A 16319-nucleotide genomic window follows, 5' to 3' on the forward strand; every position below is an offset into this window, starting at 1 on the left:
GCAGGACATTTAAAAAAAAAAAAAGCTACTGTAGGTCAGTGTTCGTTTGGCTGTCTTCCTTCCGTTAATAAGTAATGGCTTGCTAACTAGTCAGTTAATTTCATTTGAGATTTTGTAGTTTCTACACCAACTTCCTTAATATCTCAATCCATTAAAATGACAGAACCCACAGCAACATACAAATTCCCTGTAGTAACTACTGTACAGCAGTCAGTGCATTACAGTACTACAGTAAGGCCTCAGGAGAAAATGAGCTGAGTCCAGCTGCCTGGTATAGGCTTGTTGGCCTGGGCCATAGAGTTGGATAGAGGGCACACTTGGCCCAAAGCCAGTGTTAGCATGGACAGCGCCATTGACAGCACCTTTTTGAAGTGGCCATTGCAAAGATAGGAGATGAGCTTTCTAGTACAGGGTTTCCCAAACTCGGCCCTGAGCCCGCCCCGGTAAACATTTTTGTTTTTGCCCTAGCACTACACAGCCGATTCAAATAATCAAAACTTGAATCAGCTGTGTAGTGCTAGGGAAGAAAACTAAACGTGCCCCCGGAGGGGCTTCAGGACCAAGTTTGGGAAACCCTGCTCAAGTACATATGTGGCCTGCGCAGATTAGAGTGGCTAATAGAGATTACCTGACTAATCAGAGTGGGGATTCCCAGGGCGCGGTCAATCTCCTCCAGGCCGTCAAAGTCTTTCAGCACTGAGTAGAGCTGGCTGAGCAGGGCATCCCCGTCCGAAGGACCCTCCCCAGGCCGCAAGGGAGAACACAGTACCTCATCCTGGGGGTTACCATAAGCCTGTCTGTGGGGAACACAACGTTTCATTACATTAAGGTAATTTAGCAGACGCTCCGATCCAGACTAAGGTTCAGTAGGAAAATACAATCACATATCACAGTTATTGCAAGTAGACCCTCTCGAGGTAGCCGCTATCAGTAGAATCGGTGCGAGAAAAAAAAGTGTGGGTGTTAAGAGCAAGAACACAACACAAGGTCTGAGGTTAGAGGTCAAAGGTCAGACTGGAAAGGGCAGTGTGGCCAAGGAGATCACCACGGTGAATCATCTGCTTCTCATCATACACACACCATCATGTGCATACCATACGACTGTCATTTTGACTCACTCAACAGCCCCTGACTGAAGTTGTTGGAGCATGTGTCGATACTGATAGGATTGAAGGAAAGGGAAGGGGAGTGCTGCTCTCGGATCAGCTTTATACCTTAAAATATTTCCTTAACATTACAATTATTTCACAATACGGACGACGGATCAGCGCCTAGAGACATATCACCTATTGGAGGTGGCTTTTTCTAATGTTTACCCAATAAAAATGCACAAAATCACAGATTTGGCACATCATTGTGCACATAGGCTACACATCTTGAAATATGTTGAGACACATAGCAGTAGCCTACAAGTAGCAAAATAGTTTATATATATATATTTTTTTTAAATAATTTTTTACCCCCTTTTTATCCCCAATTTCATGGTATCCAATTGTTAGTAGTTACTGTCTTGTCTCATCGCTACAACTCCCGTACGGGCTCGGGAGAGACGAAGGTTGAGAGCCATGCGTCCTCCGAAACACAACCCAACCAAGCCGCACTGCTTCTTAACACAGAGCGCATCCAACCCAGCCGCACCAATGTGTCGGTCAGCGAGCACTGCGCCCGGCCCGCCACAGGAGTCGCTAGTGCGCGATGAGACAAGGATATCCCTACCGGCCAAACCCTCCCTAACCCGGATGACGCTAGGCCAATTGTGCGTCGCCCCATGGACCTCCCGGTCGCGGCCGGCTGCGACAGAGCCTGGGCTCGAACCCAGAGTGTCTGGTGGCACAGCTAGCACGATGCAGTCCCTTAGACCACCGCACCACCCGGGAGGCCCCTACTGTTTATATTTTAATGCAGTCATCTCAGTTTTCATTTAAAGCATATTTTTATACAGTATGTTGGTTGTATCAATTGCAAAGACATTGGCAACTTTGTATTTATAGGCAACTTTGTTTTAAGGTTATCGGTGGTCACAGAGATGGATAAAGCATGTGATTTTATGTTTAGCGGAGATCTGTGTGGGAGGTCAAAAAAAAAGCACCCATTGATGCACTTCTACGAGTGGTCTGAGGCAGGCGTTAGATTACAAGCATTTAAGTGCAACGTTATTAACAATAGTTTTGGGAAACAGCTCGGAGATTTAACGATACTCCTACTAAGATTCTAACGATGAACTTAGCCTTAAGATGCTTTTGGTAAACCGGGCCCAGAGTAGGTTCAGACTGAGTTAGTTTAGTCCCAAATGGTACCCTATTCTCTATATAGTGCACTACTTCTCAAAAGAGCGTGTCAGACAGCAGAGAGGTGTATTGTACTGTCACTGAGAGAAGGGGTCTGTACGGTGTGTAGCTAGTTACCGGTTCTGGTTCCCATAAGGCCCGTGATCCACTGACATCATGCGGTCAGGCCACGGGGCTGTCTGATTGGGCGGTGCCTGCTGTCCTGGGTAGGGAGGACCAGCCATCTCCATATCTGATTGCACTGTTCAACAGACATTATGAAAATACTCAGAATAACTTAAATTATGGGCTTCATATGGCTCTAGATGGATACAGAGACAATGGAGACGTTTGTGTGTTTGGAGAAACGGCGGCAAGTTGTAAATGTGTGCGTGGAGAAACAAGGGCAAGGTGTGCGTGGAAAAACGGGCAAGGTGTGTGTGGAAAAAGGTGGGCAGCACCAGCACCTACCGTTTCCCATCATCTGCATTGGGACCATCTGTCTGAGTCCAGGCTGCTGGTTACTGGGCCTCATGGGGACTCCAGCTGAGATGTTGGGCACCATGCGACCATCAGGCCCCATTCTCTGCTGCAGAGCCTGGCCCATTGGCCCCTGAGGACCCCAACCCTGCTGCATGCTAGCCTGGGGCAAGCCTGGGACAGGGGGAAAGAAGAGGACAGACTAGAAGTGATCCTGGCTCAGCTTACAAACACTGAAACTGGACCCTACGGTCCCTGGTCAAAATTAGTGCACTATATAGGGAATAGGGTGCCATTTGGGACTGCTCCTATATCTAATAACACAGAGCACATATCTTAAATTTGCACTAGACATTTTGATGGTAATGCTTAATGAATTTTTAGACTCCTCACCTGGGTTGCCCATGTTAGCCTGGTTCTGCAGCATTCCGTGGTTTCCCATCATGGCTTGCTGCTGCATGACAGAGTAGGGGCTGCTGTTCCTGGGAGGAGGGAAGGATCGGGGAGAACCATGGGCAGACATGTTGGACTGATCCAGTGTCATACTGCGGACAGGGGGCCGTTGGCCTACCTGACCCATCCTGGGACCATTGAAGTCTGGGAGCACAAGACAGAAAAAGTTACACAATCATCTTATTAAACTATACTGGCTTGACCTAACAATCTTTTCCCCAAAAGTGGGACAAAGTAGGTAGAAGTTGCCCCTAACACCGGGTCAGATATTCTTTATGATGAAGGTTATTAAGATTTGGGGAGGGTAAGCTGATCTCAGATCTGTGGTTAAGGGCTACTACCATCTCATGCTACTTGGGTTGCTTCCCAAATGGCACCCTATTCTCTATACAGTGCACTACTTTGACCAGGACCCATAGGGAAGAGGGTGCCATTTGGGATGCAACCTAGAACAGATAAGAGCAGGGGTGTGGTTAACTCACGTCCTGGGCCCATACCTGGGAAGGCCTTCTGCTGGGTGTTGGTGCCCGTGGGACTGCTGTTGTTCTCTGTCATCTGCAGGATGTCGTTGATGATGGACTGCTTGTCTACGTTGGCGGGCAGAGACACGGGTCTGGACTGCTGGTGGTGCTGGCCTGAGAAGAGCTGCTGCTGCTGGCGACACTGCAGATCATCCAAGATGTCTTCCAGCACACTAGACTGCATGCACATCCAAGCACACACACAGAAAGACACAGACAAGTCTTATATGCATTAAAGTAGACTTCGGGAGCAGACATGAGTAGGATAGTAGAATGTGGGAGACTGTGTCCATGAGCATTTAGAACATCTGAGTACTACGTACATAAATAATATATAGATATTGTGGAACATATTTTCTAGCGCAGGAAAACACTGAATACTCCACATTAAAATGTGGATCGCTTTCAAATCAACGATTCCAGTGCATAGCTAGCCTAGGCTAATTACTGTACCCATCATCACTGAGAATGAGCTACATTTTTCATTTAAATATGATAGCAGAGAGAAAGCGCGAGAGAGAGAGAAAGAGGAGAGAGGCCTACAGATGGGAATGGAATCTTCCTGCCCAGGCCATTTCATACAGGCAGGCCAATGAATAGAGGGGAGGATATAAATAGCAAGCTGAACTAATGAGGTCATGTATGATGTAAGGCTGCTCTGCCCTCCGATCCGCACGGCTCGCAGCTCTACTCTGCCCTCCTCCCTGTGCACTGCACGTCTGCATGCCAGGGTGACCTGCTGTTGGTTAGTTCCTGTTCCACCTCCTGCCTCCTCTCGGGCAGTGTCCCGATTCTCTAACAATCTCCCAAAGTGTGCACTTCCCGTCATGATCTAAAAGTATTGGATTGGAGTAAACATTGACTGGAGTGGAGTCTTCACCATTGTTAAAAATGGTGTGTGCAAGTGCACCCTTTGGGAAAAGGGTGGAGAATTGGAACTCACATATTGTGGCTATGCTAAAAGAGATCTCTGAATGTAGTGTATTTCAGGAGATTTTCAAAAAAAATATGGCATAAAACAATATGTTATATTATGCTCAATATTCTCATCTGAGATTAATCTCTGTAGTTCCCCTAGAGGAAATGTGTAGCCTAACTTACAACTAAACTTACAAGCTGTAGTTTTTACCTCCCCATCCATCCATCCACCCATCCATCCACCTCTTATCCCCTGAACACAGACTTACTACAACCTCTACCTCCTACTTCAGACTCTCGATCAGTGGTTGTGTCCCTATTCCCTATATAGCGCACTACCTTTGACCAGGGCCCATAGGGGGAATAGGGTATAATTTGGGACGCAACCAATGTATCACATTGCTGCTCTACTGACCTGGTCTGCCATGTTGTATCCCGGGTCGTGCTTCTCAGTCTTCACATTGGCCAGCTTCATCTCTGTCCCGGGCTCAATCTTGATGCCTTTCTCCTGCATGGTGTTGTCGTCCTTGTCCAGCAGGTAGCGCAGCAGAGCGTTGTCCTTCTTCTTGGGGCTGGTGGGCTCCTGCTTGGTGGCCATCTCAGCCATGGTGGCAGCCATACAGTCTGGTCCTCCCTGGTCCTGCTGGCCCTGACCCAGCTCCTTCCCCGTGGCCTCAGCCGTCAGCTTGGCCAGCTCCACCGGGGACGTGCTGTTCTGGAGGAGTCTATGGAGGATCTTGTGTTTCTCCTTCAGCGAGGTGGAGTGGTTGTTGTGGCCCCCTGGTCCCATCCCGGGATCCTTACAGTTGGGCTCGCCTCCCCCAGGGGCCCCGTGGGGCGAGCAGGGCTCCATGTGCTCTGACTTGTTGGTGAGTAGCTGCAGGAGCTTGGTGTGGCCCTTACTGTTGAGGAGCCTGTTCTGGGCCTCGGTCAGCTCTCCTCCTGATCCTCCAAAAGGCTTGAGGGTGTCATCTTTCGATTTCTTCTGTTCCACGTCCTCCCTCTCCTCCCCGTCTGGCTGGGACTGCTCCCCGTACGCTCCAAACATCTCTATCTCAGACGTGCAGCTGCTGCGGTTGGCCAGCTGGCTGGAGTTGAGGTTGGGGTTACTAGTGCTGCTAGCTCCACCACTACCAGGGGGACTCTGCATCTGCAGCATGTTGCCTGGCTTCCTGTCAGGTGACCCTATGGACTGCCCCTGCTGGGAGACCCCGTGGCATTGGCTGAGGGCCTGAAGTGCATTGAGGGAGCTGTTACCAGTGTAGACACTGTGGTTGTTCCCCACCCCTGTGCTGTTACACACCCCTAGTGGAGAGTGCAGGCTGCCTGTCGGGGAGAAGGGTCCTGTGGGAACAACGTGGGGGCAACCCGCCACACTGGGGCTCTGGCGGTGGCGTGGGGACAGCATGGTACCACCGCCACCTTGACCCCCCTGAGAGGTCACACTGGGGCTGCCCTGCGACGGGCTGCTCATCTCCATCTTGAGTGCATAGTTGCTGCTACCCCGAGGAGTGGGAGAACGGTTCATAGCCCCCTGGCATCTGTAACGCCCACCCGTGGTGGCCATGTTGGTATTGCTGCCAACCATTGTGTCCTGTCCCCCCAACCCTGGTGACAGCCCACCCACACTGGGAGGAGTCAGTGAAGACACAGTGTTCATTGGCTGCTTCCCCATCCCCTGTCCCTGGGCAGACATGTCTGGGTTCATCCCACACATCGTCTGCTCCCTGGAAGAGGGCAAAACAAATAGACACACAGCTTTAGGGATGGAGATGGACATAATCATAGGCTCAATCCCAAATGGCACCCTATTACCTATATAGTGAAGTGATCACAGCCCTATGGGCCCTAGTCAGAAGTAGTGCACTATAAAGGAAATAGGGTGCCATTTGGAATGCACAAATACTTAAGGAAGCTGTTTTCAGTCATTCTGCCTAAACTATAGAAAAGCATAAAAAATGGCATTTACTGTCAACGTTTTCCATTCACACAGTACTACTTCCATGACAGACACTGATAAAAGATAATGTAGGCGAATAACTAAAGTTCCCTCCTATGAGACAGCGCAAACTCAAAACGCCAGTGGGGTCTCCAGTCCACAGCTATAAAGCAGTACGCACCGAGCGGGCTTAAGCAGCTTCAGGCACAGTTAAAAACACAAAGGCGTCATTGTGCACGGCACTGAAGCAACATGAGTTTGAGAATTAGACAAGAAAGCGCCAAGTTTGCAGTTGATCCACTCATTCTCAACAACAAGTCCTGTTATTGTTTCCTGTTCCTGTCGCGCTCTGCCCCAAGGCCGCCAGATAAACGGGTGAAAAACTGGGGTTGCTTCCGAAATGGCACCCTATTTCCTTGATAGTGCACTACTTCAGATTGCAGCTCATAGAGCTCTCGTCAAAAGCAGTGCACTATACAGGGAATAGGGTGGCATTTGGCACACAGCCCCTGACTATGTTTAAGAGGTGGGGCACATCATATTAGCTGTGGCAAGGGATGAACTGAGCCTCCGTTGTGTGGATGCACCCATAGAATTAGAATCAGTAGAACGGCCCAGGGTCAATGTCAATGGCTGCTGAGGCCCAAACATTGGGGGTTGAACTAGAGCAGGGGTCTTCAACCTTCTCTTGCCCAGGGACCCCCTCCCAGGCAAACCAGTGACTCCAAACATACGTTAGCATTTTTTTTGTCATGTCTTATCAGGTAAATGATAATTGCAAGGTAATCAATTTTTTTTTTAAATGAATAGATTTGGAAGATAATGTAGGGAGGGAAAAATAATGACACTATAACTGTAAACAGTAATATTACCTATTAGCTAGAAAAGTAACTCCAAACACATTTTCGCTAAGAGCAGCTCTTTAAACAAATGTTAGCCATTTGTTGGCAAAAATGTATGTCCAATTCAAGAAAGCTTACCTACACTACCATTCAAAGGTTTGGGGTCACTTAGAAATGTCCTTGTTTTTGAAAGAAAAGCAAATTTTTGTCCGTTAAAATAACATCAAATTGATCAGAAATACAGTGTAGACATTGTTAATAACTGTTGTAGCTGGAAACGGCTGATTTTTAATGGAATATCTACATAGGCGTACAGAGGCCCATTATCACCAACCATCCCTCCTGTGTTCCAATTGCACGTTGTGTTAGCTAATCCAAGTTTATAATTTGAAGTCTAATTGATCATTTGAAAACCCTTTTGTAATTATGTTAGCACAGCTGAAAACTGTTGTTCTGATTAAGAAGCAATAAAACTGGTCTTTAGCCTTGTTGACTATCTGGAGCATCAGCATTTGTGGGTTCGATAACAGGCTCAAAATGGCCAGAAACAAATAACTTTCTTCTGAAACTCATCAGTCTATTCTTCTTCTGAGAAATTAAGGCTATTCCATAAGAGAAATTGCCAAGAAACTGAAGATCTCGTGCAACGCTGTGTACTATTCCCTTCACAGAACAGCGAAACTGGCTCTAACCAGAATAGAAAGAGGAGTCAGAGGCCTTGGTGCACAACTGAGCAAGAGGACAAGTACATTAGTGTGTCTAGTTTGAGAAACAGACGCCTCACAAGTCCTCAACTGGCAGCTTCATTAAATAGTACCCGCAAAACACCAGTCTCAACGTCAAGTGAAGAGGCGATTCCGGGATGCTGTCCTAGGCAGCATTGCAAAGAAAAAGCCATCTCTCAGACATGCCAATAAAAATAAAAGATTAAGATGGGCAAAAGAACAGGCCAGCATCCCGGAGTAACCTCTTCACTGTTGACGTTGAGACTGGTGTTTGCGAGTACTATTTAATGAAGCTGCCAGTTGATGACTTGAGGCATCTTTTTATTTATTTTTTATTTTTTATTTTTTTACAGTAGTGCATGTCATATACTCCAGTGAGTGTAATTGGCTCCAATTAGTGTCATTTGATCTACAGTTGAAGTCAGAAGTTTACATACACCTTAGACAAATGCATTTAAACTCAGTTATCCACAATTCCTGACATTAAATCCTAGTAAAAATTCCCCGTCTTAGGTCAGTTAGGATCACCACTATTTTAAGAATGTGAAATGTCAGAATAATAGTAGAGAGAATTATTTATTTCAGCTTTTATTTCTTTCATCACATTCCCAGTGGGTCAGAAGTTTACATACACGCAATTAGTATTTGGTAGCAATGCCTTTAAATTGTTTAACGTGGGTCAGACATTTCGGGTAGCCTCCCACAATAAGTTGGGTAAATTTTGGCCCATTCCTCCTGACAGAGCTGGTAACACCGAGTCAAGTTTGTAGGCCTCCTTACTCGCACACTCTTTTTCAGTTCTGCCCACAAATTTTCTATGGGATTGAGGTCAGGGCTTTGTGATGGCCCCTCCAATACCTTGACTTTGTTGTCCTTAAGCCATTTTGCTGCAACTTTGGAAGTATGCTGTGTGTCATTGTCCATTTGGAAGACCCATTTGCCACCAAGCTTTAACTTCCTGACTGATGTCTTGAGATGTTGCTTCAATATATCCACATAATTTTCTTACCTCATGATGCCATCTATTTTGTGAAGTGCACCAGTCCCTCCTGCAGCAAAGCATCCCTACAACATGATGCTGCCACCCCCGTGCTTCACGGTTGAAATGGTGTTCTTCGGCTTGCAAGCATCCCCCTTTTTCCTCCAAACATAACGATGGTCATTATGGCCAAACAGTTCTATTTTTGTTTCATCAGACCAGAGGACATTCTCCAAAAAGTACAATCTTTGTCCCCATGTGCAGTTGCAAACCGTAGTCTGGCTTTTTATGGCGGTTTTGGAGCCGTGGCTTCTTCCTTGCTGAGCAGCCTTTCAGGTTATGTCGATATAGGACTCATTTTTACTGTGGATAAATATACTTTTGTACCTGTTTCCTCCAGCATCTTCACAAGGTCCTTTGCTGTTGTTCTGGGATTGATTTGCACTTTTTGCACCAAAGTTCGTTCATCTCTAGGAGACAGAACGCGTCTCCTTCCTGAGCGGTATGACGGCTGCATGGTCCCATGGTGTTTATACTTGCGTACTATTGTTTGTACAGATGAACGTGGTCCCTTCAGGCGTTTAGAAATTGCTCCCAAGGATGAAACAGACTTGTGGAGGTCTACAATTTTAGCTGATTTCTTTTGATTTTCCCATGATGTCAAGCAAAGAGGCACTGAGTTTGAAGGTAGGCATTGAAATACATCCACATGTACACCTCCAATTGACTCAAATTATGTCAATTAGCCAATCAGAAGCTTCTAAAGCCATGACATCATTTTCTGGAATTTTCCAAGCTATTTAAAGGCACTGTCAACTTAGTGTATGTAAACTTCTGACCCACTGGAATTGTGATACAGTGAATTATAAATTAAATAATCTGTCTGTAAACAATTGTTGGAAAAATGACTTGTGTCATGCACAAAGTAGATGTCCTAAACGACTTGCGAAAATTATAGTTTGTTAACAAGAAATTTATGGAGTGGTTGAAAAACTAGTTTTAATGACTCCAACCTATGTGTATATAAACTGAAGCTGACATCATTAGAAATAATATATTCTCTTCTTTTCTACTGTAGATAAGTAACAAAAAATGTGTTTATTCTGTTGTTGCAAGCAATATAACTAAAGACAATGAAATAAAAAATAAACACTTTTTTTATATTTTCGCAGCCCCCCCTGCAGTACCTCCGTGATCCCTGGTTGAATAACCCTGAACTAGAGAGGTGGTGTTCAGGGGAGACGTACCTCTGGAGGATGTGGAGGGACATGTAGAGCTGAGGTTCGTTGGTGGCAGGGGAGCGCACCAGCTTGCTCTTGGTGTGGGCCGACACAATAGTACCGTCGGACAGGGAGAAGCGATACAGAGGGCTGAACGCATGGCCCTGTCTCAGGACTGGAGAGAGGGATGAGAGAGTGAGAGATATGGGGGAGAGAGAGATTTCCTGACATGCTTTCAAATTTGGGCATTAATCAACAGAAGATCAAAGGCCTAGAGAGCCCGTGAGACGTACCTTCTTGCTGATGCTTTTTGGCAAATGACATCTCCCCGTCGTTCTGCAGGTGGAACATTTGGATGCACCTCCTGACCAGGTCTTCCCAGCCTGGCTTCATGGAGGCTCTCAGCAGACTGGTGTCCAGCGACGTGATCTTACCTACAATTACAATGCTAAGTTAGTTTCCCCAGCTTCAATCAATGAAACAACTTTATGTTATTAATACATTTTTACATCAGCATGTTGTCACAAAGTGCTTTACAATTACCCTGCCAAAAACCCGAACAGCAAGCAAAGCAGAAAGAAACACAATGCTTCATTGCATTGTCTTACATCAGATCGCATCACTCCTACGCGACGCTCGTCCCTCAACCCATCTTTCTTGTAGGACGTGGAACTCAGCTCTAAAAATCAAGATTATGCTCATCCGCCTAACACTAGTTTCTAATTCTGAAAATCACTCCGCTCTCGGAAGCTATGACGCACTAGCTATTACGACAAACCATGCTGCAACTAGCAGCCTAGTGCAAGCTTGTTTGACTGGCCATATAGTAGCTAGTTTGCCAGCTTGTTGATTAAGATGTAAGGCACCAAAGTTATGGAACTGTTCTCAAAAATCAGCATCTGATAGCTGGAACTATGCCTCGCTACTTTGTATCATTTGGCCAACGCAATAACTTCGCAGAGAGCAGTCAGCTCTGCTGTAGAACTCGGTGCACTAATCACAACAGGTATCATGAAAACTCATTGAAGTTCTAGCTAATGCACAATGCTTCGTGGGAGTATTCAACATTGAGTATGTGAATTGGCATTGTTAGCATTAATTTGAGACTGGTTCAGCCAGCAAGCAGACACGTTAGCTAGCCAATTTTTGTGCACATTTTGAATTTCATAGATACTGATTCTACCAACGTGAAGACGTGCGCTCATGAAAAAAAAACACGTATATTAGTTACAAGTTTATGGTAAGATTTACGCTGACTCTTGAGGATGAAAGGGGGTTCAGTGGACGATATCACCTTGGTAACATTTTCAAATGTTAGGACAGTATTTTGTAGACAGACTTCTTTTTAGCTATCCCATCAGTACTTGCAAGTTATCAGACAAACAGCCTTCTGACATGAGACAATGGCTTCATTGCGCATAGGCTATTCAACTGGTGTCAGAATTTTGATCCTAATGTAGATTTCAAACAAACATTGAATGCGAATGATGAAACTCTGAGACCCAACCCACAGAGGTGATGAGACTTATTTAGAACAGATGAATACAGTACAGTAGCACCGTAGTAGTTGTCCCCTACCTTGGAGATCCTGCCTTGTGGTAAAGCTCTCGTACGTTGGGAGCATGGGCCTCTCTTTGACAGGAACCCTTCGTGCTACACAGATCAGGCAAGACTGGAAATCTTTACGAGGAGAACCAAAAACAAACATATTAAAATATTTACCTAGAAGTAGCCCAAGTTCATGAACATGACCTCCAAGTTATCCGCTTGGTTGGAGGCGGTAGGTGATAAAACTTGGCGATGTTCAGTTCACACCCTGCCTCAACTCTCTTGGCTACTGTCCTTACTCAACATCAACACGTCTCCATTGAATTTGCAGCTATGATGCGGTTTTAATGTCAAAATACATTTTTTGCAGAATATCTTGGAAGCAGCGGCGGATGGATGGCGGTACTAAAATTAGACAAGACATATTTCCCTGGGAGCTCCAAGGGAAAGGAGGAAGTGGCAGACACTAATTAGACGTCCCATGGTCCTCTCTGAGGATGTGTCTGACGGACGACAGGAATCTAAAGGAGGACAGGACACTGGAGAGATGGAGATGAACGGAGAGGAGAGAAGACACCCAACCACATAGAGCTGTATTCACTAGGAACGAACGGAAACAAACAGCCCGAAAAGGGGAGGGACTACCTGTACATGTCCAATAAGGAACGCTTGTTTTTCATTGTAAAATGTTTTGCACTAATGAACGCGACCCAAGTCTGTGATTTCTGTCCAAACCAAAGCTTCAGCACTCCAATATGGCTGACCACAAAGTGTATTCTCGTGATAAATCATACTAATAATAGCATCCAAAATTGGAAAAACTCTAAAACTAATCATTTTAGGAATGTAGAGTGTAGTGCTCTTGAAGTGCACATGTAACATCTGACACAAACATTAATGTTCCATGTTGGAAGATTTAGTGACATTTACTCAGACAGAAGACATCATTCCAAGAGTTCAGCATTAACCCCTCATGGGAAGACAGGGGAGTGGATAACTGATCATAAAGGTACTTCATGATGACATTAAACATCCTTTCTCTTTTATTCACCTCTTATGTCAATCATTGAATTTTCTTTAGTGTAAAGTGAGTTTTCAACTCAAGTTTGAGTTGATGGTAAACAAACATTTATGTACCTTCGCCCTCCTCTTTGATGGACTTTGGCTCGGACACGGCGAAACACTGCATGGTCTCATACTTCTGCTGCACCTCCTGGTCCTGGGGCTCCTGCTCACCTCCCTCCCAGGGCCCGTGGGGGTTGATCATCATGCGGCAGTTAAACGTGTGGCTATTCCTGTTGGGGTTCTCACTGGACCGCGGTGCTCTGCAGTTCACTAAGGGGCACACACAGTGGGCAAAAGGTCAAAACGATCAACTTACTGTCCCCATTGGCACCGAATATCAAATCATATAATTTCCTGTCTAATTCATGATTGACTCATTCACTGGCAATCTAAAATCTTCTTAAAGAAGGTATAACAGCAACCTATGCTTTGGTTTTGTTTACCTGGCCACTGTTTCAAATGCTATCTTTTTAGCATTTGTGACAAATCCAATGCAAGTCAATGGTACCTTGGTATCACACTTCATGTTCAACTCAATTACTTAGATGATTTAGACATTAATCGCAAAAGTGTATATATTTGATAGATGGATCACAGTGAGTGTGAGTGGGTACATCAACTCACCCAGGGACTTGGGCAGCAGAGATGGATTGATAAAGGAGTGAGAGAAAGGTATAGTATAACTCACCCAGGGACTTGGGCAGCAGGTTCTTGATGAACTCTGCGTGGTCTCCTACGTGCAGGACGCTGTAGACGCTGGTGTTCATCAGCTCCTCCTGGTTATACTGCAGGTACTGGGTCACGTTCTCCGACACAAACACAATGTTCCCCTCCATGTTCACCACAAAGAAGAACCCGTCCAGAGCCTGTGGAGGAAGGCATTGGGAGAAGATGAGGTTTATTAGAAGAAGACTTAACTGATCCATACAAGACAGAAATGTGTATTTTGATATACACACATACACAAATTAGGTCGGCGAGGGAGGAGAAGAAGAAGGTTATTAGTGAATTGACAGAAACTGTAGACAGAGTATAGAAAATGTGAGAAACATCAGCTACCTTTGGTATATTCAGGGTTGTTATCTATTGTGTCCCAAATGTTCTATTCCCTATATAGTGGACTTCTATGGACCAGAGTCCTATGGGGCCTGGACAGTAGTGCATAGGGAATAGGGTACCATTTGGGATGCAAGCATGGTGTTGATCCAGGGCCTGGGTTCCAATGGGTTAAGAGGAGAATTATGTGATATTACTGAGCCATTAGCCAAAGTGTTCTTAGAGCCATTACAGTGAGGATACAAAATAGAGAGCCATCATCTACGGAATATTATAATTATTTTTTTTACAAACACCCGTATTTCTACTTTACAGCCATTACAAAGAAAAGGGCATAAGAAGTTAAGTTCCACACAAAATTATAGTCAATTACGGCTGAGCAGCACAAAGCTACCATACTAAAGACATGCTTCGAGATCAAAACTTTAGCAGGGAATGATAGGACGTAAAATGGGCTAGCTAACAGCATGTGAAAAGTGAGTCTTAGTTCCAAATGGCACCTTATTTCCTTTATAGTGCACTACTTTTTACCAGGGCCCATTGGCTTCTGGTCCAAAGTAGTGCATGATATATAGGGAATAGGATGTCATTTGGGATGCATCGTGGGCTTCATCATTAAAACATGACAGCACGCAAGTCGGACAGTCAAGTTGGAATATAACCATAGAGTATAACCATGCATTACTGCATAGCGAACCGACTCAACTGAGAGCATTTTGTAGCAACAGGCTCATCATCCTCAGTGAACTAAATAGCTTAGAGAAAAGGAAGTCTGAGCCAGAGACAGTGTGTGTGTGTGTGTGTTAGGACGGGAGAGTGTGTACAAGACAGCTAGGCCATTAAACTCATTCCCTGAGCCTAAGCCTGTACTCGCTTATTCTGGCCTGGCAACAATTCACTGTCATATTAGTGGGTTTGGGTTGTACACAATGTAACTAAACTACAATGACAAATGGGTCAAACTAGGGTAAAACTATGCTTGAAACACTAACACGATTAAAAGAGGAATACTCTTCCACTCTTCCTCTATCAACTTGCTTTAGCCATGGTGCTACTGCAGCTATTCTGTGTGCAATAGAAAACACAGTTGAACTCTTCATAGACAGAAACTGGTTTTAAAAGCTATGATTTCGGGTAAATCGCCTGTCCTCTTGGTAGCTACAGAGAGGTTTCTCAGAGTTTGCTTTATGACCCATGGTTGGTTACCGTCAGGACTGATGAGTAATCCTCTCCTCCACCACGTCAGCAGCCCGGCTGTGAATTGTCCCTGCTCCCAACCTGCACCACTTCAAACAGCGCGGACAACCGGCCGCAGCAGTTATATTTAGAGTCTACTGTGTCAATGCCATGACGTAGGTCATTTCAAATGGCACCCTATTCACTATGTGGGGAATAGGGTGCCATTTGGGACGCAGCCACTGTCTGAATGCAGAGACGTATGAGCCAGAGGGAGAATAAATACCCACTGACAACAGATTAGACAGAACTGGAGAATAACAATGGCAGCCACTCACTGATGACCACTTTCCCTGCTTATAGATAGAGGGACCTCTCTGTCTGTCATCATATGAGGACCAGGCTAGTGCATTGGTGAACAACTTGTCCTGCCGAAGACCCAGTTTTGAGTCGAAATGTTGTCTTATTACACATTTTGGGAGCAATATACCAGTGTGAGGATTTACTTTTTGTTCTATCGTGCATTACCAAACTTGCAGGGGCGTTAGCTACAACCCTATGCAGGGGAGTTATACACCCCTATATATTTTAAATGTGTCGATTTCACAAGTCCTACTAATCATGTGACTTGTGTGTGTTCAAGGTAAAGGATCACATGATCCAAAGTGAGTCAGTGTTGTGAATAGTGTGCATTGCTCACACCCACCTCGAGCATCATTGGTCCAAGAGCGTCTTTGTCAATAACACTTTGGCCTGTTGACGAGACGTGTGCTTTCTGTACCTCCTCTGCATTGGCAGTAGTTGTTTTCTCTGCAGGGTTGGAGAGATTGGGGGGGAGAGGGAGGAGGAGAGCGAGGTTGTTAGACATGTTTCACAAGTTAACATGTAATCATGTCAGCCCCAGCACAGCCATTGCAAAGGGAGTGTTGTGTTGAAAGAAAACACGACTACTTAAATATACCATAGTCTAAACAAAAATCCTGAGATGGGAGGATCAAAAAGACAATGAGACTAATTTGTCATTCAAACTAACAGAATCTTGTCAACATTAGCCTTCATTTTTAAAATGAAGGCCAATTAAATGTGGTTTGTGTGGGTGCTGATTCATTTCTAGGAAGCACTCATTTTAC

General features: G+C 45.3%; 1 protein-coding gene across 10 annotated transcripts in view; it reads right to left on the minus strand.

Moving 5' to 3' along the window:
* LOC120020383 (nuclear receptor coactivator 2-like) overlaps positions 1-16319 on the minus strand; it is a 67782-nt gene that overhangs the window by 20358 nt on the left and 31105 nt on the right. For 9 of the 10 annotated variants that reach the window (XM_038963995.1, XM_038963989.1, XM_038963991.1 and 6 more), the window contains 12 exons: positions 15896-15999; positions 13646-13823; positions 13030-13227; positions 11923-12024; positions 10638-10778; positions 10372-10519; positions 5055-6366; positions 3683-3899; positions 3141-3344; positions 2739-2921; positions 2406-2529; positions 629-797 (listed from right to left, as the gene is read on the minus strand). In XM_038963995.1, the coding sequence (XP_038819923.1) occupies positions 629-797; positions 2406-2529; positions 2739-2921; positions 3141-3344; positions 3683-3899; positions 5055-6366; positions 10372-10519; positions 10638-10778; positions 11923-12024; positions 13030-13227; positions 13646-13823; positions 15896-15999 (3080 nt within the window). The remainder of the gene's footprint in view (positions 1-628; positions 798-2405; positions 2530-2738; positions 2922-3140; positions 3345-3682; positions 3900-5054; positions 6367-10371; positions 10520-10637; positions 10779-11922; positions 12025-13029; positions 13228-13645; positions 13824-15895; positions 16000-16319) is intronic. The other variant, XM_038963992.1, reaches the window with a different exon arrangement.

The sequence above is a fragment of the Salvelinus namaycush genome, chromosome 25 (genome assembly GCF_016432855.1).
Source record: "Salvelinus namaycush isolate Seneca chromosome 25, SaNama_1.0, whole genome shotgun sequence".
Taxonomy (NCBI): domain Eukaryota; kingdom Metazoa; phylum Chordata; class Actinopteri; order Salmoniformes; family Salmonidae; genus Salvelinus; species Salvelinus namaycush.